Source organism: Ranitomeya variabilis, chromosome 4, assembly GCF_051348905.1.
Source record: "Ranitomeya variabilis isolate aRanVar5 chromosome 4, aRanVar5.hap1, whole genome shotgun sequence".
Classification (NCBI taxonomy): domain Eukaryota; kingdom Metazoa; phylum Chordata; class Amphibia; order Anura; family Dendrobatidae; genus Ranitomeya; species Ranitomeya variabilis.
In genome coordinates, this window is record NC_135235.1 from 21,909,281 (window position 1) to 21,935,113 (window position 25,833).

Consider the following 25,833-nt stretch of genomic DNA (forward strand, 5'->3'; position numbering starts at 1 on the left):
ACAAGAGAGGAAGAACGAGGGAGAGTGAGAGAGCAGGGTGAGAGAAAGGAGAGATAGATATGAAGGAGATAGATAGATAATAGATAGATAAAAGGCCCAACTATTTTGGGCTGAAAAGTTGCTGCTTACATGAGCAAATAAAGTCCGTTTTTTTTGCACAAGAACTGGAGTGCTGCCTCTCGTCTGGAATTTAGATAGATATGAGAGAGATAAATATAAGAGATAGAAAGATAGAGATAAAGAGATAGAGAGAGAAAGGAAAAATTAAAGAAATCAAGAAAGTTGGGGATAGAAAGAAAGTTGGGTATATACAGTGCCTTGAAAAAGTATTCAAACTTTGTTAACTTTTCCACATTTTATCACGTTACATCCACAAACTTAAATGTATTTTAATGGGATTTCATGTGAAACAAACACAAAGTGGCAAGTATTTATGAAGTGTAAAGGAAATGATACAGGGTTTTCTAATTATTTGTAAAATATAAATTTGAAAATTGGGATGTGCATTTGTATTCATTCCCCCCTAGAAGTCACATAATTAGTACATGGCATCCACATGTGTGTGATTTCTTCTCAGTATAGCTACAGCTGTTCTGTGAAGGCCTCAGAGAATTGTGTGAGAACATTAGGAATCAAACAGCACCATGAAAACAAGGTGCCCACCAGACAGGTCAGGGATAAAGTTGTGGAGCAGAGTAAAGCAGGGTTTCTTTTTTTAACAGCCTTTGGCTTGATCTCGAGTCATGGCGACTTGATGGATGAATGATCCATAGGAAGATTATTCTTGTGCAAACCTAGATAGGTCCACCAGGTTCTTCTCCATCATTATTTTGACTGTGTCAAGCCATTGGGTTGCTGGTCTTCCTCTTTTCCTTGTTCCTTCTATTCTTCTGACCATGATGTTTTTCTCCAGTGATTGCTCGCTTCGATTGACGTGTCCAAAGTAGGCAAGTCGTACCTTGGTGATCCTTGCTCCAAGTGACATATCTGGGTTGATTTGTTCCAAAATCGATTTGTTTGTTCTTCTTGCCATCCATGGTATTGATAACATCCTTAGGTTATAAAAATAGCCCAAGCCCTGAACATCTCATCGAGCACTGTTCAATCCATCATCCAAAAATGGAAGGAGCATGGCACAATTGCAAACCTACCAAGTCCACCTCAACCAACATACCAAGCAAGGAGAGCACTAATTACAGAAGGGAGCAGCCAAGAGGCCCATGGTCACTCTGGAGGAGCTGCAGAGATCCACAGCTCGTTTGTGAGAATCTGTCCACAGGACAACGATTAGTCACATACTCCACAAATCAGGCCTTTATGGAATAATAGTAAAAAGAAAGACATTTTTGTAAGCCATAAGGAGAGCAACTTGCATTGAAAAAGCCATGTAGGGGTCACAGCGAGCATGTGGAAAAGGGGGCTCTGGTCAGGTAAGACCAAATTAGAACTTTTCAGGCTAAATACAAAACGCTATGTGTGGCAAAAAACTAAACTGCACATCACCCTGGAACACCATCCCCACCGTCACACATGGTGGTGGCAGCATCATGGTGGTAGGGAGGCTTTTATTAAGCAGCGACAGAGAAGCTGGTCAGATTTGATGTTAAAATGGATGGAGCTAACTACAGGGTAAACCCGGAGGAAAACCTGTTAGTGGCTGCAAAAGAATAGAGACTGGGGCGTAGGTTCATCTCCCAGAAGGAAAACAACCCTAAACATCCTGCCAGAGCTACAATGGAGAGTTTATTCATGTGTGGGAACGGCCTAGTCACAATCCAGACCTAAATCCTATTGCTAATCTCTGACAAGATGCGAAAATTGCTGATCACAGACGTCTCCATGCAATCTCACTGAGCGAGATCGACTGCAAAGAAGAAGGGGCAAAAATGTCACCTCTAGATGTGCAAAACTGGGAGAGACAGACCCCAAAGGACTACAGCAGTAACTGCAGCAAAAAGATAGTCCTTCAAAGTATTGACTCAGGGGGGTAAATACAAATGCACCTCACAATTGTCAGACTTACATTTTTTAAAAATATTTAGAAAACCCTGTATCATTTCCTTTATATTTCACAGATACTTGCTACTTTGTGTTGGTATCACATAAAATCCTAATAAAATACAGTTAAGCTTGTGGGTGTAACGTGAAAAAAAATGTGGAAAAGTGAATGGTTATATGAATAATTTTTCAACGCACTGTATGTAGAAGATTATTTAAAATTCGTTATTTTGGTTTGTTACAAAGAGTGGAAATAAGAGACAAAAGAGGAGGCAGAGAAAGACATTAAATGGTTTGTGCCAAGTGTGGAAGTTATCCTCTGCACTTTATTGTGGGATAGCTTTCTAATTGTTGAGGGTCCAGCTGATGGGATCCCAAGAACGAGGCCCTGAAGACCAGTTCTCTGCAGTATCTGGCAGCCATGGGGCAGTGGTACGCATGTCCAACCTCAAATTCCTTGGGATCAGTGGGAGTCCGAGTGGTTGAATCTTCAGCAATCAGGATGTTATGAGGATGTTATAAATAGGGGATAACTACCAAACATGGCACAAAACGTTTAAGGGCTTTAAAGGAAGGTATAGGAAGGGAGAGGGTAAGATAAAGACAGAGAGACATAGGAAAACTATAGAGAGAGCACAGATAGACATAGACTGTTCTATACATTAACACACAGAAGATGAACAGAACGTAACACACAAGTATAAACCTATATATTATACCCACATGCAGTGACTGATACACCTGGCACATTACATTCACTTGTACAGAAAAACAATCACATCTTTAAAAATGTAATACTGCAAAAAAAAAATTGACTAAAAGTTTAAATCTACATGAATTGTTGGGAGAGTTTTTATTACAGTTTATATAAATTTGAAATGCAAAATATCAATATGTGAAGTTTTAACTGGATATTTTGGTTTGATGTCTAAGGGATTTATCAGGAATGTGTAGTTGCGATATGATTCAGAATTTATATATCTAAAGCTCTGTATCTGCTGTCAGGACTCATTAAGACATCCTGTAAGTCCTGCCTATTCTACCAACTTATAGAGGAAGACTGAGACCATCTTTCTCCACCCACTCATAATTAAACCCTGCAAACCCTGCTTTCTACAGACACCCATACAGAAAAGCTGAATCCTGCCTCCCTGCCCACTCATAAAGCCTAGGACTCCTGCCTCCCTGCCCACTCAAACCTAGGAATCCTGCCTCCCTTCCCACTGATAGAACCTAGGAGTCCTGCCTGCTCATAAAGCCTAGGAGTCCTGCCTCCCTGCCCACACATAAAGCCTAGTCCTACCTCCTTGCCCGCTCATAAGCCTAGGAGTCCTGCCTCCCTGCCCACTTATAAAGCCTAGGACTCCTGCCTCCCTGCCCACTCAAACCTAGGAATCCTGCCTCCCTTCCCACTGATAGAACCTAGGAGTCCTGCCTGCTCATAAAGCCTAGGAGTCATGCCTCCCTGCCTGCTCATAAAGCCTAGAAGTCCTGCCTCCCTGCCCACACATAAAGCCTAGTCCTACCTCCTTGCCCGCTCATAAGCCTAGGAGTCCTGCCTCCCTGCCCACTTATAAAGCCTAGGAGTCCTGCCTCCCTGCCCGCTCATAGAGCCTAGAAGTCCTGCCTCCCTGCCTGATCATAAAGCCTAGGAGTCGTGCCTCCCTGCCTGCTCATAAAGCCTAGGAGTCCTGCCTCCCTGCCCACTCATAAAGCCTAGTCCTGCTTCCCTGCCTACTTATAAAGCCTAGGAGTCCTGCCTCCCTGCCCACTTATAAAGCCTAGGAGTCCTGCCTCCCTGCCCACTTATAAAGCCTAGGAGTCCTGCCTCCCTGCCCACTTATAAAGCCTAGGAGTCTGGCCTCCCTGCCTACTCATAAAGCCTAGGAGTCCTGCCTCCCTGCCCACTCATAAGCCTAGGAGTCCTGCCTCCCTGCTTTCTCATAAAGCCTAGGAGTCCTGCCTCCCTGCCCACTCATAAAGCCTAGGAGTTCTGCCTCCCTGCCTGGTCATAAAGCCTAGGAGTCCTGCCTCCCTGTCTACTCATAAAGCCTAGGAGTCCTGCCTGCCTGCCCACACACACATAAAGCGTAGGAGTCCTTCCTCCCTGCTTTCTCATAAAGCCTAGGAGTCCTGCCTGCCTGCCCACGCATAAAGCCTAGGAGTTCTGCCTCCCTGCTTACTCATAAAGCCTAGGAGTCCTGCCTCCCTGCCTGCTCATAAAGCCTAGGAGTCCTGCCTCCCTGCCCGCTCATAAAGCCTAGGAGTCCTGCCTCCCTGCCTACTCATAGACAAAGCTAGTGAGCCCAGATTGTCATGCACAGTCATACAGGAAGCTTGCGGGTGCTTTAGCCCACACCCAGTATTTGCTAGCCTTCACCTCATACATATGCAGGATCACTGTGGGCAATGAGTAGGACTCACAGGCAGAGGATTCTGTCGGTCCTCAGGCCCTGCACCAGGCATAACATAGATTTCCTTTAAAGTTGAAAAAGATTAGATTTTTTTTATTGTTGATAACTAGAAGAGACGATCTGTCTCGGTGGCAACAATTCAAGTGGATTTTCTTAATAGCCCCTTTGTGGAACTATGAGAACAAGTCTTCTCTGTCAGCAAAATTGGGATTCCACCTGGGCTGATTGGCTGAGAGGGATCACATGTCGGGTGTCATGAATCCCAATGGCTAGGGATAGCACAGGACAAGCAAAGTACAAATATATTACGGACGAGCTCTAGGGTGATGGAACCTGGGCTGACCGCTGCCCTACGCCTGACAAACGCAACTAGAGATAGCCAGGGAGCGTGCCTACGTTGGTTCTAGACGCCACGCACCAGCCTAAGAGCTAACTAGCACTGCAGAGAAAATAAAGACCTCACTTGCCTCCAGCGGAATGAACCCCAAAAGATATAGTTGCCCCCCACATGTATTGACGGTGAAATGAGAGGAAGGCACACACATAGAGATGATATATATAGTTTTAGCAAATTGAGGCCCGCTGTAAACTAGAAAGCAGAACGATACAAAAGGGGACTGAGCGGTCAGCAAAAAACCCTAATCAAAAAAACCATCCTGAGATTACAAGAACCCATGTGCCAACTCATGGCACATGGGGAGAACCTCAGTCCACTAGAGCTACCAGCTAGCATAGAGACATAATAAGCAAGCTGGACAAAAAACCAAACAACTGAAAATCAGCACTTAGCTTATCCTGAAAGATCTGGGAGCAGGTAGGCAGGAACCAAACAGAGCACATCTGAATACATTGATAGCCGGCAAGGGAAATGACAGAAAGGCCAGGTAAAATAGGAAACACCCAGCCACTGATGGACAGGTGGAAACCAAAGGCCGCAACCCACCAAAGTCACCCAGTACCAGCAGTAACCACCAGAGGGAGCCCACAAACAGAATCCACAACAGTACCCCCCCCTTGAGGAGGGGTCACCGAACCCTCACGAGAACCCCCAGGGCGATCAGGGTGAGCTCTATGGAAGGCGCGGACCAAATCAGTCGCATGAACATCGGAGGCGACCACCCAGGAATTATCCTCCTGACCATAACCCTTCCACCTAACCAAATACTGGAGTTTGCGTCTGGAAACACGAGAATCCAAGATCTTCTCAACAACATACTCCAATTCTCCCTCCACCAGCACCGGAGCAGGAGGCTCAACCGAAGGAACAACGGGCACCTCATACCTCCGCAACAACGACCGATGGAACACATTATGAATAGCAAACGATGCTGGGAGATCCAAACGAAAAGATACAGGGTTAAGAATCTCCGAGATCCTATAAGGACCGATGAACCGAGGCTTGAACTTAGGAGAAGAGACCTTCATAGGGACAAAACGAGAAGACAACCACACCAAATCCCCAACAAGAAGTCGGGGACCCACGCGGCGACGGCGATTAGCAAACTGCTGAGTCTTCTCCTGAGATAACTTCAAATTGTCCACCACCTGATTCCAAATCTGATGCAGCCTGTCCACCACCACGTCCACTCCAGGACAATCCGAAGGCTCCACCTGACCAGAGGAAAAACGAGGATGAAACCCCGAATTACAAAAAAAAGGAGAGACCAACTTGGCCGAACTAGCCCGATTATTAAGAGCAAATTCGGCCAGTGGCAAAAAAGCAACCCAGTCATCTTGATCAGCAGAAACAAAACACCTCAAATAAGTTTCCAAGGTCTGATTAGTTCGCTCCATCTGGCCATTCGTCTGAGGATGGAATGCAGACGAGAAAGACAAATCAATGCCCATCTTGGCACAAAACGTCCGCCAAAATCTAGACACAAACTGGGATCCCCTGTCAGAAACGATATTCTCCGGAATCCCATGCAAACGAACCACGTTCTGAAAAAATAAAGGGACCAACTCAGAGGAGGAAGGCAACTTAGGCAAGGGCACCAAATGAACCATCTTAGAAAAGCGGTCACACACAACCCAGATAACGGACATTTTCTGTGAAACCGGGAGATCAGAAATAAAATCCATGGAAATGTGCGTCCAAGGCCTCTTCGGGATGGGCAAGGATAACAACAACCCACTGGCCCGAGAACAGCAAGGCTTAGCTCGAGCACACACTTCACAAGACTGCACAAAGGTACGCACATCCCTAGACAAGGAAGGCCACCAAAAAGACCTGGCCACCAAGTCTCTAGTACCAAATATTCCAGGATGACCAGCCAACACAGAAGAATGGACCTCGGAGATGACTCTACTGGTCCAATCATCCGGAACAAACAGTCTTTCTGGTGGACAACGATCCGGTTTATCCACCTGAAACTCCTGCAATGCACGTCGCAAGTCTGGGGATACGGCGGACAATATTACCCCATCCCTAAGGATACCAGTAGGCCCAGAGTCTCCAGGAGAGTCAGGCACAAAACTCCTGGAAAGAGCATCTGCCTTCACATTCTTTGAACCTGGCAGGTATGAAACCACGAAATTGAAACGAGAAAAAAACGACCAACGAGCCTGTCTAGGATTCAAACGCCTGGCAGACTCAAGGTAAATGAGATTCTTGTGATCAGTCAAGACCACCACACGATGTTTAGCACCCTCAAGCCAATGACGCCACTCCTCAAATGCCCACTTCATGGCCAAAAGCTCCCGATTACCCACATCATAATTGCGCTCGGCGGGCGAGAATTTTCTAGAGAAGAATGCACATGTGTCATGGTTCTCAATGGCAAGAGAACATAGTAAAGCATACAAAAAGGACTAGCTCTTGGAAGATGGGAACTCGAGCTGACTGTGAGCTAAACCTACCGCACAACTAACAGTGGCCGGGTAGCGTGCCTACGTTTTATCCCTAGACGCCCAGCGCCAGCCGGAGAACTGACTGACCCTAGCAGAGGAAAATACAGACCTGGCTTACCTCTAGAGAAATTTTCCCCAAAAGGCAGACAGTAGCTCCCACATATATTGTCGGTGATTTCAGAGGAAATTGACATACGAAGTATGAAGATAGGTTTAGCAAATTGAGGTCCGCTTACTAGATAGTAGGAAGACAGAAAAGGGAACTTCACAGTCAGCTGAAAACCCTTTCAAAACACCATCCTGAAATTACTTTAAGACTCTAATATCAACTCATGACACCAGAGTGGCAATTTCAGCTCACAAGAGCTTCCAGCCTCAGAAATAATCAATCGCAGAGAACTGGAACAAAAATGCAAAACAAACTTAGGACTACAAGTCCAACTTAGCTGATAGTAGTCTAGGAGCAGGAACATGCAACAGAAAGGCTTCTGGTAACATTGTTGGCCGGCATAGAAATGACTGAGGAGCAAGGTTAAATAGAAAACTCCCACATCCTGATGGAAACAGGTGAACAGAGGAGATGAAGCACACAAGTGCAGTACCACCAGAAACCACCGGGGGAGCCCAGAAACCAAATTCACAACAGTACCCCCCCCCTCAAGGAGGGGGCACCGAACCCTCACCAGAACCACCAGGGCGATCAGGATGAGCCCTATGAAAGGCACGGACCAAATCGGAGGCATGAACATCAGAGGCTATCACCCAAGAGTTATCCTCCTGACCGTAGCCCTTCCACTTGACCAGATACTGAAGTCTCCGTCTGGAAACACGGGAGTCCAAGATCTTCTCGACAACGTACTCCAACTCACCCTCAACCAACACCGGAGCAGGAGGCTCAACGGAAGGCACAACCGGTACCTCATACCTGCGCAACAATGACCGATGGAAGACATTATGAATAGAAAAAGATGCAGGGAGGTCCAAACGAAAGGACACAGGGTTAAGAATCTCCAATATCTTGTACGGGCCGATGAACCGAGGCTTAAACTTAGGAGAAGAAACCTTCATAGGGACAAAACGAGAAGATAACCACACCAAGTCCCCAACACAAAGACGAGGACCAACACGACGACGGCGGTTGGCAAAATGCTGAGTCTTCTCCTGGGACAACTTCAAATTGTCCACCACATGCCCCCAAATCTGATGCAACCTCTCCACCACAGCATCCACTCCAGGACAATCCGAAGACTCCACCTGACCGGAAGAGAAACGAGGATGAAACCCCGAATTACAGAAGAAAGGAGAAACCAAGGTGGCAGAACTAGCCCGATTATTGAGGGCAAACTCCGCCAAGGGCAAAAAGGCAACCCAATCATCCTGATCCGCAGACACAAAACACCTCAAATAAGTCTCCAAGGTCTGATTAGTTCTCTCGGTCTGGCCATTAGTCTGAGGGTGGAAAGCAGACGAAAAAGACAAATCAATGCCCATCCTAGCACAGAACGCTCGCCAAAATCTAGACACGAATTGGGTTCCCCTGTCAGAAACGATATTCTCCGGAATACCATGCAAGCGCACCACATTTTGAAAAAACAGAGGAACCAGCTCGGATGAAGAAGGCAATTTAGGCAAGGGAACCAAATGGACCATCTTAGAGAAACGGTCACACACCACCCAGATGACAGACATCTTCTGAGAAACAGGGAGATCAGAAATAAAATCCATGGAGATGTGAGTCCAAGGCCTCTTCGGAATAGGCAAGGATAACAACAATCCACTAGCCTGAGAACAACAAGGCTTGGCCCGAGCACAAACATCACAAGACTGCACAAAACCTCGCACATCTCGCGACAGGGAAGGCCACCAGAAGGACCTAGCCACCAAATCCCTGGTACCAAAGATTCCAGGATGACCTGCTAACGCAGAAGAATGGACCTCCGAGATGACTCTACTGGTCCAATCATCAGGAACAAACAATCTACCAGGCGGGCAACGATCAGGTCTATCCGCCTGAAACTCCTGCAAGACCCGTCGCAAATCTGGGGAAACAGCAGATAATATCACTCCATCCTTAAGGATACCTGTAGGTTCAGAATTACCAGGGGAATCAGGCTCAAAACTCCTAGAAAGGGCATCCGCCTTCACATTTTTAGAACCCGGTAGGTAAGAAACCACAAAATTAAACCGAGAGAAAAATAACGACCAGCGCGCCTGTCTAGGATTCAGGCGCCTGGCGGACTCAAGATAAATCAAATTCTTGTGGTCGGTCAATACCACCACCTGATGTCTAGCCCCCTCAAGCCAATGACGCCACTCCTCAAAAGCCCACTTCATAGCCAAGAGCTCCCGATTACCAATATCATAATTTCGCTCAGCGGGCGAAAACTTACGAGAAAAGAACGCACAAGGTCTCATCACGGAGCAGTCGGAACTTTTCTGCGACAAAACCGCCCCAGCTCCGATTTCTGAAGCGTCGACCTCAACCTGAAAAGGAAGAGTAACATCAGGCTGACGCAATACAGGGGCGGAAGAAAAGCAGCGCTTAAGCTCCCGAAAGGCCTCCACAGCAGCAGGGGACCACTCAGCAACATCAGCACCCTTCTTAGTCAAATCAGTCAACGGTTTAGCGACATCAGAAAAACCAGTTATAAATCAACGATAAAAATTAGCAAAGCCCAAAAACTTCTGAAGGCTCTTAAGAGAAGAGGGTTGCGTCCAATCACAAATAGCCTGAACCTTGACAGGGTCCATCTCAATGGAAGAGGGGGAAAAAATGTACCCCAAAAACGAAATCTTTTGAACCCCAAAAACGCACTTAGAACCCTTTACACACAAGGAATTAGAACGCAAAACCTGAAAAACCCTCCTGACCTGTTGGACATGAGAGTCCCAGTCCTCCGAAAAAATCAAAATATCATCCAGATACACAATCAAAAATTTATCCAAATATTCACGGAAAATGTCATGCATAAAGGACTGAAAGACTGAAGGGGCATTAGAAAGACCAAAAGGCATTACTAAATACTCAAAATGGCCCTCAGGCGTATTAAATGCGGTTTTCCACTCATCCCCCTGCTTAATTCGCACTAAATTATACGCCCCACGAAGATCAATCTTAGAGAACCACTTGGCCCCCTTTATTCGAGCAAACAAATCAGTAAGCAGTGGCAAAGGATACTGATATTTAACCGTGATTTTATTCAAAAGCCGATAATCAATACACGGCCTCAAAGAGCCATCTTTTTTAGATACAAAGAAAAAACCGGCTCCTAAGGGAGATGACGAAGGACGAATATGTCCCTTTTCCAAGGACTCCTTAATATATTTCCGCATAGCAGCATGTTCAGGCACAGATAGATTAAATAAACGACCCTTTGGAAACTTACTGCCCGGAATCAGATCTATAGTACAATCGCACTCTCTGTGCGGAGGTAGTGAACCAATTTTAGGCTCCTCAAAAACGTCACGATAATCAGATAAAAATTCCGGAATCTCAGAGGGAATAGATGACGAAATGGAAACCAAAGGTACGTCCCCATGAGTCCCCTGACATCCCCAGCTTAACACAGACATTGCTTTCCAGTCGAGGACTGAGTTATGAGATTGCAGCCATGGCAATCCAAGCACCAACACATCATGTAGATTATACAACACAAGGAAGCGAATAATCTCCTGGTGATCCGGATTAATACGCATAGTTACTTGTGTCCAGTATTGTGGTTTATTACTAGCCAATGGCGTGGAGTCAATACCCTTCAGAGGTATAGGAACTTCCAGAGGCTCTAAATCAAACCCACAGCGTTTGGCAAAGGACCAATCCATAAGACTCAAAGCGGCGCCAGAGTCGACATAGGCGTCCGCGGTAATAGACGATAAAGAGCAAATCAGGGTCACAGATAGAATAAACTTAGACTGTAAAGTGCCAATTGAAACAGACTTATCAACCTTCTTAGTACGTTTAGAGCATGCTGATATAACATGAGTTGAATCACCACAATAGAAGCATAACCCATTTTTTCGCCTAAAATTCTGTCGTTCGCTTCTGGACAGAATTCTATCACATTGCATAATCTCTGGCGCCTTCTCAGTAGACACCGCCAAATGGTGCACAGGTTTGCGCTCCCGCAAACGCCGATCAATCTGAATAGCCATTGTCATGGACTCATTCAGACCTGTAGGCACAGGGAACCCCACCATAACATCCTTAATGGCATCAGAGAGACCCTCTCTGAAATTCGCCGCCAGGGCGCACTCATTCCACTGAGTAAGCACAGACCACTTACGAAATTTTTGGCAGTATATTTCAGCCTCATCTTGCCCTTGAGACAGGGCCATTAAGGCTTTTTCAGCCTGAATCTCTAAATGAGGTTCCTCATAAAGCAACCCCAAAGCCAGGAAAAACGCATCCACATTGAGCAACGCAGGATCCCCTGGTGCCAAAGCAAATGCCCAGTCCTGAGGGTCGCCCCGGAGCAAGGAAATTACAATCCTGACCTGCTGTGCAGGATCTCCAGCAGAGTGAGATCTCAGAGACAAAAATAATTTACAATTATGTTTGAAATTCTGGAAGCGAGATCTATCCCCGGAGAAAAATTCAGGTAAAGGAATTCTAGGTTCAGATATAGGAGCATGAATAACAAAATCCTGTAAACTTTGAACCTTCACAGCGAGATTATCCAAACCTGTAGCTAAACTCTGAGGATCCATATTAATCAGGTGAAATCAGAACCATTCAAGGATTAGAAGGAGAGAGAGACGAAGGCTGCAGTAAGCAGAGATGCAAGTGAATCAACTAATGAGCAAACTCAGGAAAAAAAAAAAAAAATTCTCTGCAGAGTTCTTTTCTCTCCTTTCTTCTGCCAATTATTTTAACCCTTGGCCGGCCAAACTGTCATGGTTCTCAATGGCAAGAGAACATAGTAAAGCATACAAGGACTAGCTCTTGGAAGATGGGAACTCGAGCTGACTGTGAGCTAAACCTACCGCACAACTAACAGTGGCCGGGTAGCGTGCCTACGTTTTATCCCTAGACGCCCAGCGCCAGCCGGAGAACTGACTGACCCTAGCAGAGGAAAATACAGACCTGGCTTACCTCTAGAGAAATTTTCCCCAAAAGGCAGACAGTAGCCCCACATATATTGTCGGTGATTTCAGAGGAAATTGACATACGAAGTATGAAGATAGGTTTAGCAAATTGAGGTCCGCTTACTAGATAGTAGGAAGACAGAAAAGGGAACTTCACAGTCAGCTGAAAACCCTTTCAAAACACCATCCTGAAATTACTTTAAGACTCTAATATCAACTCATGACACCAGAGTGGCAATTTCAGCTCACAAGAGCTTCCAGCCTCAGAAATAATCAATCGCAGAGAACTGGAACAAAAATGCAAAACAAACTTAGGACTACAAGTCCAACTTAGCTGATAGTAGTCTAGGAGCAGGAACATGCAACAGAAAGGCTTCTGGTAACATTGTTGGCCGGCATAGAAATGACTGAGGAGCAAGGTTAAATAGAAAACTCCCACATCCTGATGGAAACAGGTGAACAGAGGAGATGAAGCACACAAGTGCAGTACCACCAGAAACCACCGGGGGAGCCCAGAAACCAAATTCACAACACACATGGCTTCATCACCAAGCCATTAGAACTTCTCTGTGACAAAACCGCCCCCTCTCCAATCTCGGAAGCATCAACCTCAACCTGAAAAGGAAGTGAAACATCTGGTTGACACAACACAGGAGCAGAAGAAAACCGGCGCTTAAGTTCCTGAAAGGCCTCCACGGCCGCAGGAGACCAATCAGCAACATCAGCACCCTTTTTAGTCAAATCAGTCAAAGGTTTAACAATACTGGAAAAATTAGCAATGAACCGACGATAAAAATTAGCAAACCCCAAGAACTTCTGAAGGCTCTTAACAGATGTAGGTTGTGTCCAGTCACAAATCGCCTGAACCTTGACGGGATCCATCTCAATAGTAGAAGGAGAAAAAATGTACCCCAAAAAAGAAATCTTCTGGACTCCGAAGAGACACTTTGAGCCCTTCACAAACAGAGAATTGGCCCGCAGAACCTGAAACACCTTCCTGACCTGTAGAACATGAGACTCCCAGTCATCAGAAAACACCAAAATATCATCCAAATACACAATCATAAACTTATCCAGATATTCACGGAAAATATTGTGCATAAAGGACTGAAAGACTGACGGAGCGTTGGAGAGTCCAAAAGGCATTACCAAATACTCAAAATGGCCCTCAGGCGTATTAAATGCGGTTTTCCACTCATCACCCTGTTTTATCCGCACCAGATTATACGCACCGCGAAGATCTATCTTAGTGAACCACCTAGCCCCCTTAATGCGAGCAAACAAATCAGTCAATAATGGCAATGGATACTGATACTTGACTGTAATCTTATTCAGAAGGCGATAATCTATACAAGGCCTCAGGGAACCATCTTTTTTTGCCACAAAAAAAAAACCTGCTCCCAGAGGGGACGAAGATGGACGAATATGTCCCTTTTCCAAGGACTCCTTAATATAATTCCGCATAGCAGTATGCTCTGGCAGTGACAGATTAAATAAACGACCCTTAGGGAACTTACTGCCAGGAATCAATTCTATAGCACAGTCACAATCTCTATGCGGAGGGAGCGAATTGAGCTTAGGCTCCTCAAAAACATCCCTATAGTCAGACAAAAACGCAGGGATCTCAGAAGGAGTAGATGAAGCGATTGAAATCGGAGGTGCATAATCATGAACCCCCTGACATCCCCAGCTTAACACAGACATTGTTTTCCAGTCCAGGACAGGATTATGAGTTTGTAACCATGGCAGACCAAGCACTAGTACATCATGTAAATTATACAGTACAAGGAAGCGAATCACCTCCTGATGAACGGGAGTCATGCGCATGGTCACTTGTGTCCAATACTGCGGTTTATTCATAGCCAATGGTGTAGAGTCAATTCCCTTCAGAGGAATAGGAACTTCCAGAGGTTCCAGACTAAAACCGCAGCGTTTAGCAAATGACCAATCCATAAGACTCAGGGCAGCGCCCGAATCCACATAGGCATCGACGGAAATGGAAGACAGTGAAAAAATCAGAGTCACAGACAAAATGAACTTAGGCTGCAGAGTACCAATGGCAAAAGATTTATCAACCCTTTTTGTGCGTTTAGAGCATGCTGATATAACATGAGCTGAATCACCACAATAGAAACACAATCCATTTTTCCGCCTATAATTTTGCCGTTCACTTCTGGACTGAATTCTATCACATTGCATAGTCTCAGGTGCCTGTTCAGAAGACACCGCCAACTGGTGCACGGGTTTGCGCTCCCGTAAACGCCGATCAATCTGAATGGCCATAGCCATAGACTCATTCAGACCTGTAGGCGCAGGGAACCCCACCATAATATCCTTAATGGCCTCAGAAAGACCATTTCTGAAGTTTGCAGCCAGGGCGCACTCATTCCACTGAGTAAGCACCGACCATTTCCGAAACTTCTGACAATATATCTCCGCTTCATCATGCCCCTGAGAGAGGGCTAATAAAGCCTTTTCAGCCTGAATCTCCAGGTTAGGTTCCTCATAGAGCAATCCCAATGCCAGAAAAAACGCATCCACACTGAGCAATGCAGGATCCCCTGGTGCCAATGCAAATGCCCAATTCTGAGGGTCACCCCGCAGGAAAGATATTACAATCTTGACCTGTTGAGCAGGGTCTCCAGAGGAGCGAGATTTTAAAGAAAGAAACAATTTACAATTGTTCCTGAAATTCAGGAAGGTAGATCTATCTCCAGAAAAGAACTCTGGAATAGGAATTCTAGGTTCAGACATGGGAGTGTGAACAACAAAATCCTGTATGTTTTGAACTTTTGCCGCGAGATTACTCAGGCTGGAAGCCAAACTCTGGACATCCATGTTAAACAGCTAAGATCAGAGCCATTCAAGGGTTAAGAGGAGGTAAGAAGCAGCTAGACAGCAATTAAGGGCTAGGCAGCAAAACTCTGAAGGGAAAAAAAAAAAAAAATTTCCCTTAAACACTTCTCTTTCTCCTGCTTCAGCCCAAACAATTAACACTTTGTGGGCCGGCTATACTGTCATGAATCCCAATGGCTAGGGATAGCACAGGACAAGCAAAGTACAAATATATTACGGACGAGTTCTAGGGTGATGGAACCTGGGCTGACCGCTGCCCTACGCCTGACAAACGCAACTAGAGATAGCCAGGGAGCATGCCTACGTTGGTTCTAGACGCCACGCACCAGCCTAAGAGCTAACTAGCACTGCAGAGAAAATAAAGACCTCACTTGCCTCCAGCGGAATGAACCCCAAAAGATATAGTTGCCCCCCACATGTATTGACGGTGAAATGAGAGGAAGGCACACACATAGAGATGATATATATAGTTTTAGCAAATTGAGGCCCGCTGTAAACTAGAAAGCAGAACGATACAAAAGGGGACTGAGCGGTCAGCAAAAAACCCTAATCAAAAAAAACATCCTGAGATTACAAGAACCCATGTGCCAACTCATGGCACATGGGGAGAACCTCAGTCCACTAGAGCTACCAGCTAGCATAGAGACATAATAAGCAAGCTGGACAAAAAACCAAACAACTGAAAATCAGCACTTAGCTTATCCTGAAAGATCTGGGAGCAGGTAGGCAGGAACCAAACAGAGCACATCTGAATACATTGATAGCCGGCAAGGGAAATGACAGAAAGGCCAGGTAAAATAGGAAACACCCAGCCACTGATGGACAGGTGGAAACCAAAGGCCGCAACCCACCAAAGTCACCCAGTACCAGCAGTAACCACCAGAGGGAGCCCACAAACAGAATCCACAACAGTCGGGCTCCACATTACTTTTAGAACTGAATGGTTGATACCGCTTACCTAATCAACTGAAAAAAGAGCTAACGATTTGTCTTTAGCATACACATTCCCCCTTTTTTCACCTTCAGGAGCAGCATTAATAAAGGGAATCTGTCACGTCCTGCTCCCCCCCCATCTGAGAGCAGCATGATGTAGGGGCAGATACCCTGATTCCAGCAATGTATCACTTACTGAGCTGAAGTTTTAATCTTTGTTTTCTGTGCTGCAGATCTAGCAGTTCTTTGAATGCTGAACTGTGTATAACCCCGGCCCACCCCGCTGATTGATAGCTTTTTGTGTACACTGTGCATAGGCACAAAGCTGTCAATCAGTGGTGGGGTTGGAGTGACAGTGCAGGATTATATGACAGCAAGTTTACTAGTCCTCTAGCGATAATCTCCTTATGATAAAATAATCTTTTTTTATCAAAACTGCAGCAAGTAGCCCAGTAAATGACACATCACTGGAATCAGGGTCTCTGTTTCTACAGATTAGGTGCCAAAAACCTGGTGGCACCTAAAGTGCCCTTTGTATTTCCCATTGACTTGTATTGAGATGTCAGCTTTGGTGATAGGTCCATGACAACATAAGACACCAAGGCTTTTGTACCTGGGGATATAGGGGCAAGTCCAAAGGCAGCATATTCACATTATCTCATGTATCAATCTTGTCTCTGCAGAAACATGGTAGAACATACGCCCTATAATGGGCACCATATATATCAATGTATTCTTTCCTCCTTCTAAGGCGCTTTCTCGCTGCTAATAATGGATGGCTCAGTGCTCGGAATCTGCAACATTGTGATCCATCTATAAAACCACATCATACAGAGTACAGAATGATGGAGCTGAAGATAGCACCTTAATGATCAAAATCTGCATAACAAATCTGCCTGATAACAGCGGGCGATGACCCTGACATCCAAATAAATAGCAGACACAAATAAGGGATGATTCATTAAAGGTGATGTCTCAGCAAAGATGACAGTGGCATATTACTAGGGTATGCTGATGAGCTGGGCAGATCCCTGGGTGGTAGACATGAGCAAATTATTCACTTTGAATTTGCCTTAAGAAAAAATGTTTGGTTTGGTAGGTCTTTATAATCTGACAATATTATTCCCAAATCCCATATGTGAGTCAGGAAGGCACGCCGGCATCCTCTCCATGCTGTTCCCATTTAGTTTTAGCTATTACCCATCCATTTCAGCTTTTTTCTCAGGCCCCCAGACCTGTTTTTTGGGTCCAGCAGAAAAATATTGGGTTTTCCCATTGACTTGCATTGGATTTGTTTTTTGGTGCAAATACACGGATATTAGAAATTATTTGTGCCGATTTTCCCGAATCCAAATATTTCACTATTCTAACATCACTAGTAGTAACAGCTCGCTGCCATATTTGTATCCATCTAGGACAGATATCACCTGTATATTGTTGCTGGCAGTAGTAGTATTGGTAGTAGTGTCTTAGCCTGAGTCTAAAGAAGCTGGTGTCCAAATGGTCAGACCTTCCGACAATGGACAGAGGCCAAAAGGAAGAGGGCCTGCAATTAAAAAGACAGGAAGATTGACACCCCTATACGTGCTTGGGGCAATGGCGGAGGAGATGCTCTCCAAATTTAGGGGCTTTTTGCTCCATTTATGTTTCTGCAAAACAATGGGGGCTGCCTTTATAGTTCTAATATGGCTTGTATTTAGCAACTTGTAATATTCAATGGACCTTCATACCTTCAAAAAGCTCCAAACCCAAGCAAAGCTATAAGAGGCACAAAGAGAGAAATTGCACTCGTGTCCTGGGGTCAAATTGGGGCACAGAGGCCCCTCCATCACAATGTAATATGCTGGGATTATAAACAGTACTTGGTACAATCTATGCGGTCTCCACTTATATTAAGAGCATCCAGGCAATCCAGCACCCTGACAGTATGGCACCCTGACAATCCAGCACCCCTTCAATCCAGCACCCTGACAATATGGCACCCTGACAATCCAGCACCCAGTCAATCCAGCACCCTGACATTCAAGTACTCTGACAACCTAGCACCCAGACAATCTAGCAACCTGACAATCCAACACTCTGACAATCCAGAACCCAGTCAATCTAGCATCCTGACAGTCCAACATCCTGACAATCCAGCACCCTGACAATCCAGCATCCTGACAATTCAGAACTCTGACAATCCAGCACCCTTCACTCCAGCACCCTGACAATCCAGCACCCTGATAATGAGGACCCTAACAATTCAGCATACTGACGATCCGGCATCCTAACTATCCAGCATTCTGACAATCCAGCATCCTTACAATCCATCCAGCATTCTGACAATACAATATCCTGACAATCCAACCTCCTGACAATCCAGCATCCTGACAATCCAGCACCCTGACAATCCAGCACCCTGACAATCCAGCACTCTGACAATCCAGCATCCTGACAATCCAGCACCCTCACAATCCAGCATCCTGACAACCCAGCACCCTAACAATCCAGCATCCTGACAAACCCAGCACCCTGACAATTCAGAACTCTGACAATCCAGCACCCTTCAATCCAGCACCCTGATAATCCAGGACCCTAACTATCCAGCATTCTGACAATCCAGCATTCTGACAATACAATATCCTGACAATCCAACCTCCTGACAATCCAACATCCTGACAATCCAGCACCCTGACAATCCAGTACTCTGACAATCCAATATACTGACAATCCAGCATTCTGACAATACAATATCCTGACAATTCAACCTCCTGACAATCCAGCATCTGACAACCATCCTGACAATGCAGCACCCTAACAATCCAGCATCCTGACAATCCAACACCGTAACAATCCAGCATCCTGACAATCCAATATCCTGATAATCCAGCACCCTGACAATCCAACATCCTGACAATCCAGCACCCTGACAATCCAGCACCCTAACAATCCAGCATCCTGACAATCCAACACCGTAACAATCCAGCATACTGACAATCCCGCATCCTGACAATCCAGCATCCTGACAATCCAGCACCCTAACAATCCAATATCCTGACAATCCAGCATCCTGACAATCCAGCATCCTGACAATCCAGCATCCTGACAATCCAATATCCTGATAATCCAGCACCCTGACAATCCAACATCCTGACAATCCAGCACCCTAAAAATCCAGCACCCTAACAATCCAGCATCCTGACAATCCAATATCCTGACAATCCAGCATCCTGACAATCCAATATCCTGACAATCCAGCACCCTAACAAACCAGCACCCTAACAAACCAGCACCTTAACAATTCAGCATCCTGAAAATCCAGCATCCTGACAATCCAGCACCCTGATAATCCAGCACCCTAACAATCCAGCATCCTGATAATCCGGCATCCTGACGATGAAACATCCTGACAATGAAACATCCAGACAATCCAGCATCCTGACAAACATCCTGACAATCCAGCATCCTAACAATCCAGCATCCTGACAAACATCCTGACAATACAGCACCCTAACAATCCTGCATCCTGGCAATCCAATATCCTGACAATACAGCATCCTGACAATCCAGCACCCTAAAAATCCAGCACCCTAACAATCCAGCATCCTGACAATCCAATATCCTGACAATCCAGCATCCTGACAATCCAATATCCTGACAATCCAGCACCCTAACAAACCAGCACCCTAACAAACCAGCACCTTAACAATTCAGCATCCTGAAAATCCAGCATCCTGACAATCCAGCACCCTGATAATCCAGCACCCTAACAATCCAGCATCCTGATAATCCGGCATCCTGACGATGAAACATCCTGACAATCCAGCATCCTGACAATGAAACATCCAGACAATCCAGCATCCTGACAAACATCCTGACAATCCAGCATCCTAACAATCCAGCATCCTGACAAACATCCTGACAATACAGCACCCTAACAATCCTGCATCCTGACAATCCAATATCCTGCCAATCCAGCACCCTAACAATCCAGCATCCTGACAATTCAGCACCCTGACAATCCAACATCCTGACAATACAGCACCCTGACAATACAGCACCCTAACAATCCAGCATCCTGACAATCTAATATCCTGACAATCCAGCACACTGATAATCCAGCACCCTTACAATCCAGCACCCTAACAATGAAACATCCTGACAATCCAGCATCCTGACAATCCAGCATCCTGACAATTAAACATCCTGACAATCCAGCACCCAAACAATCCAGCACCCTAACAATCTAGCATCCTGACAATGACACATCCTAACAATCCAGCATCCTGACAATCCAGCATCCTGACAATGAAACATCCTGACAATCCAGCATCCTGACAAACATCCTGACAATCCAGCACCCTAACAATCCAGCATCCTGACAATCCAATATCCTGACAATCCAGCACCCTAACAATCCGGCATCCTGACAATCCAATATCCTGACAATCCAGCACCCTAACAATCCAGCACCCTAACAATCCAGCATCCTGACAATCCAATATCCTGACAATCCAGCACCCTAACAATCCAGCATCCTGACAATGAAACATCTTGACAATCCAGCATCCTGACAATCCAGCATCCTGACAATCCAGCACCCTGACAATCCAACATCCTGACAATCCAGCATCCTGACACTGAAACATCCTGACAATTCAACACCCTAACAATCCAGCATCCTGACAATCCAATATCCTGACAATCCAGCACCCTAACAATCCAGCATCCTGACAATCCAGCATCCAGACAATCCAGCACCCTGATAATCCAGCACCCTAACAATCCAGCATCCTGACAATCCAGCACCCTAACAATCCAGCACCCTGATAATCCAGCACCCTAACAATCCAGCATCCTGACAATCCAGCACCCTAACAATCCAGCACCCTAACAATCCAGCATCCTGACAATCCAATACCCTGACAATCGAGCACCCTGATAATCCAGCATCCTGACAATCCAGCATCCTGACAATGAAACATCCTAACAATCCAGCATCCTGACAATCCAATATCCTAACAATCCAGCATCCTGACAATCCAGCACCCTAACAATCCAGCACCCTAACAATCCAGCACCCTAACAATCCAGCATCCTGACAATCCAATATCCTGACAATCGAGCACCCTGATAATCCAGCATCCTGACAATCCAGCATCCTGACAATGAAACATCGTGACAATCCAGCATCCTCACAATGAAACATACTGACAATCCAGCATCCTGACAATGCAGCACCCTGATAATCCAGCAACCTGACAATCCAACATCCTGACAATCCAGCATCCTGACAATCCAGCACCCTAACAATCCAGCATCCTGACAATCCAATATCCTGACAATCCAGCACCCTAACAATCCAGCATACTGACAATCCAGCACCCTGATCATCCAGCACCCTAACAATCCAACATCGTGACAATCCAGCATCCTAACAATACAAGATACTGACAATCAAGCACCCTAACAATCCAGCATCCTGACAATCCAGTACTCTGACAAACCAGCTCCCTGATAATTCATCACCCTAACAATCCAGCACCCTAACAATCCAGCATCCTGACCATCCAGCACCCTAACAATCCAGCACCCTGACGATCCAGCCCTCTGACAATCCAGCAGGCAGCACAAATCAGACACTGGCAGCGTTACTGCAGCCATGTACATTTTGCTCTGGACCCTGCAACATTTTAGAGAAAACATACTTAGGAAAGCCGTCTGCAAACTATGCATCTCACATAACTAGTGCAAGAGGCCTGTGCCTGGCTGCTTCTCCCTGGCTTGCTCCTTTACACTGACAGGTCTCTCTATATGTGTTTATAGGGAGTGAACTGTCAGTCTGGGGAGACTGTGGGGAGAAGCTGTACGGACATTCAGTAATGCAGCCAGACTCTGCTTCGGACACCATGTATCTGCTGTCAAGTTTCCTATTATTTTTTCCTGGGGCAATCATAAGGTTGACATAAGAAAATCAAACTCAGGAACTTTCCGAGTCAGCCGGCACCCATATTGGGTGTAACAGTCGACAAGGGTGCACATCATCCTAAATATCGTGTAAGCTTATTGGCAGAAAGGACCTCTTTCTGGATGATTATTGCTAGAAATGATACATTCATTGCAGCAGAACATCTCCATATATAAATACAGAGCTGAGATGAATGTCCTGAATCCTTGGACATTGTCGTTATCACCTATCATGGTCGGACTCAGAATAAACAAGACACTTATCAATGCCATACATAAGGAAAGTCAGCTAGTAGCGATGAGCGAACGTGCTCGGATAAGATGCTATCATGCTCGGGTGCTAACCGAGTGTCTTCGGCGTGCTCGAAAAATATGTTCGAGTCCCCGCGCCGGCTGTTCTATTGCCGCAACGCATGCAGGGATTATCTAACAAACAGGCATTCCCGACATGTGTTGTGGCTGTCGAACAGCCGAGGGGACTCAAGCATACAGTTATATGAAAAAGTTTGGGCACCCCTGTTAATCTTAAGCTTAATGTTTTATAAAAATTGTTTTTTTTGCAACAGCTATTTCAGTTTCATATATCTAATAACTGTTGGACATAGTAATGTTTCTGCCTTGAAATGAGGTTTATTGTACTAACAGAAAATGTGCAATCTGCATTCAAACTAAATTTGACAGGTGCATAAGTATGGGCACCCTTATCATTTTCTTGTTTTAAATACTCCTACCTACTTTTTACTGACTTACTAAAGCACTTTTTTTGGTTTTGTATCCTCATTGAGCTTTGAACTTCATAGCCAGGTGTATGCAATCATGAGAAAAGCTACTTAAAGTGGCCACTTGCAAGTTGTTCTCCTGTTTGAATCTCCTCTGAAGAGTGGCATCATGGGCTCCTCAAAACACCTGTCAAATGATCTGAAAACGAAGATTATTCAACATAGTTGTTCAGGGGAAGGATACAAAAAGCTGTCTCAGAGATTTAACCTGCTGCAGATGGTGTCACTGTGCATCGGTCAACTATACAACGCACTTTGCACAAGGAGAAGCTGTATGGGAGAGTGATGCGAAAGAAGCCGTTTCTGCAAGCACGCCACAAACAGAGTCGGCTGAGGTATGCAAAAGCACATTTGGAGAAGCCAATTTCTTTTTGGAAGAAGGTCCTGTGGACTGATGAAACCAAGATTGAGTTGTTTGGTCATACAAAAAGGCGTTATGCATGGCGGCTAAAAAAACACAGCATTCCAAGAAAAACACTTGCTACCCACAGTAAAATTTGGTGGAGGTTCCATCATGCTTTGGGGCTGTGTGGCCAATGCCGGCACCGGGAATCTTGTTAAAGTTGAGGGACGCATGGATTCCTCTCAGTATCAGCAGATTATTGATAATAATGTTCATGAATCAGTGACAAAGTTGAAGTTACGCAGGGGATGGATCTTTCAGCAAGACAATGATCCAAAACACCGCTCCAAATCCACTCAGGCATTCATGCAGAGGAACAATTACACTGTTCTGGAATGGCCATCCCAGTCCCCAGACCTGAATATCATTGAACATCTGTGGGATCATTTGAAGAGGGCTGTCCATGCTCGGCGACCATCAAACTTAACTGAACTGGAATTGTTTTGTAAAGAGGAATGGTCAAAAATACCTTCATCCAGGATCCAGGAACTCATTACAAGCTGCAGGAAGCGACTAGAGGCTGTTATTTTTGCAAAAGTAGGATCTACTAAATATTAATGTCACTTTTCTGGTGAGGTGCCCATACTTATGCACCTGTCAAATTTCGTTTGAATGCAGATTGCACATTTTCTGTTAGTACAATAAACCTCATTTCAAGGCAGAAACATTACTGTGTCCAACAGTTATTAGATATATGAAACTGAAATAGCTGTGGCAAAAAAAACAATTTTTATAAAACATTAAGCTTAAGATTAATAGGGGTGCCCAAACGTTTTCATATAACTGTATTTTTCAAGCAGACCAACTCAGCACCCGTACACGTACGAGTGCTACCTTATCCGAGCACATTCGCTGATCACTACCAGCCAAGCCTTCTGAGCACCCTGCAGCCTTTCTTCCCCACTGCTGGAGCTCAGACTCTTCGCTTGCTCCAGACGGACCCTGGTAACACACTGCAGTCTGCTCTGCAGTCACCATGACAGCTCTGAGTTATGGGCCGAGGCAGAGACTACTGAGGTTTTCATAGTGCAGCCATGGCAGCTGCCAGGCCTGTGCGCAGGGGAAACAAAGAGGGGGCTGAATGCTGCCTCCTCAGGGGGTCTCTGCTCCTGCAGGGAGAAATATGTGACAATTTATACAATTTATATATATTTCACTTTCCCTTTGTAATACATAGCAATCTTATAATGAGTCGCCACTTCTCGGGGAAAGCATAACACGTTGTCTGGGGGTTAATGAGACAGAAAACAAACGCTCTAGGTAAATGCTAATTTAGTAAACGGTGTGGTCAGACCACTACTAGGGACCCGACCATGGTATTGGTATTACATGATAAAATGTAAAATCCCTGCTATGTTGAAGTCCTTGAGTCGTCCTCTTCTGTTATTTCAGATGTTTAGTTAGAAAGCGACTACAAAGGGGATCGTTCTCTCTCTCTGGAGGACCCGACATATCCCTGCATTACTCATTGATTGCAATAGACACCATGTAATACTTCAATTCCCCTGTGGTGGCGCTGCAGAGAAATTGAACACTTGTTGCAAAGTTATAGCACAAATTACAACTGATCGCTGAGGATTGACCTGTAACAATTTTCCCAAAAATGAATTGTTCAGTGTAAACAGAAGATATATATTGCAAATTCTACAGGGTGGGCCATTTATATGGATACACCTAAATAAAATGGGAATGGTGGGTGATATGAACTTCCTGTTTGTGGCACATTAGTATATGGGAGGGGGAAACTTTTCAAGATGGGTGGTGACCATGGCGGCCATTTTGGATCCAACTTTATTTTTTGCAACGGGAAGAGGGTCATGTGACACATCAAACTTATTGAGAATTTCACAAGAAAAACAATGGTGTGCTTGGTTTTAGCGTAACTTTATTATTTCATGAGTTATTTACAAGTTTATGACCACTTATAAAATGGGTTCAAAGTGCTGCCCATTGTGTTGGATTGTCAGTGCAGCCCTCTTCTCCCACTCTTGACACACTGATAGCAACACCGCAGAAGAAATGCGAGCACAGGCTTCCAGTATCCGTTGTTTCAGATGTTGCACAGCTCCTATCTTCACGGCATAGACAATTGCCTTTAGATGACCGCAAAGATAAAAGGTCCGAGCATTCCTACATGAACAGTTTCCTGGAAAGTGGATTGGTCGTTGTGGGCCAGTTGAATGGCCACCAAGGTCTCCCGATCTGACCCCCTTAGACTTTTATCTTTGGGGTCATCGTAAGGCAATTGTCTATGCTGTGAAGATACGAGATGTGCAGCATCTGAAACAACGGATCCTGGAAGCCTGTGCTAGCATTTCTTCTGCAGTGTTGCTATCAGTGTGTCAAGAGTGTGAGAAGAGGGCTGCACTGACAATCCAACACAATGGGCAGCACTTTGAACACATTTTATAAGTGGTCATAAACTTGTAAATAACTCTTGAAAGAATAAAGTTACATTAAAACCAAGCACACCATTGTTTTTCTTGTGAAATTCTCAATAAGTTTGATGTGTCACATGACCCTCTTCCCATTGCAAAAAATAAAGTTGGATCCAAAATGGCCGACT

The 25,833-nt window shown here is 45.2% G+C and overlaps 1 protein-coding gene and 1 long non-coding RNA gene across 6 annotated transcripts in view; one reads left to right on the forward strand and one right to left on the reverse strand.

Moving 5' to 3' along the window:
* Positions 1-25,833, reverse strand: part of FAM131B (family with sequence similarity 131 member B) — a 115,781-nt gene that overhangs the window by 36,297 nt on the left and 53,651 nt on the right. For 2 of the 4 annotated variants that reach the window (XM_077258095.1, XM_077258094.1), the window contains exon 3: positions 130-183. The exons of the other annotated variants lie outside the window; for them this stretch is intronic. In XM_077258095.1, coding sequence (XP_077114210.1) covers positions 130-183 — 54 coding nt within the window. The remainder of the gene's footprint in view (positions 1-129; positions 184-25,833) is intronic. 4 annotated transcript variants of the gene reach the window in all.
* The window catches only part of LOC143769482 (uncharacterized), a 126,660-nt gene that overhangs the window by 15,771 nt on the left and 85,056 nt on the right, over positions 1-25,833 (forward strand). The window lies entirely within an intron of this gene.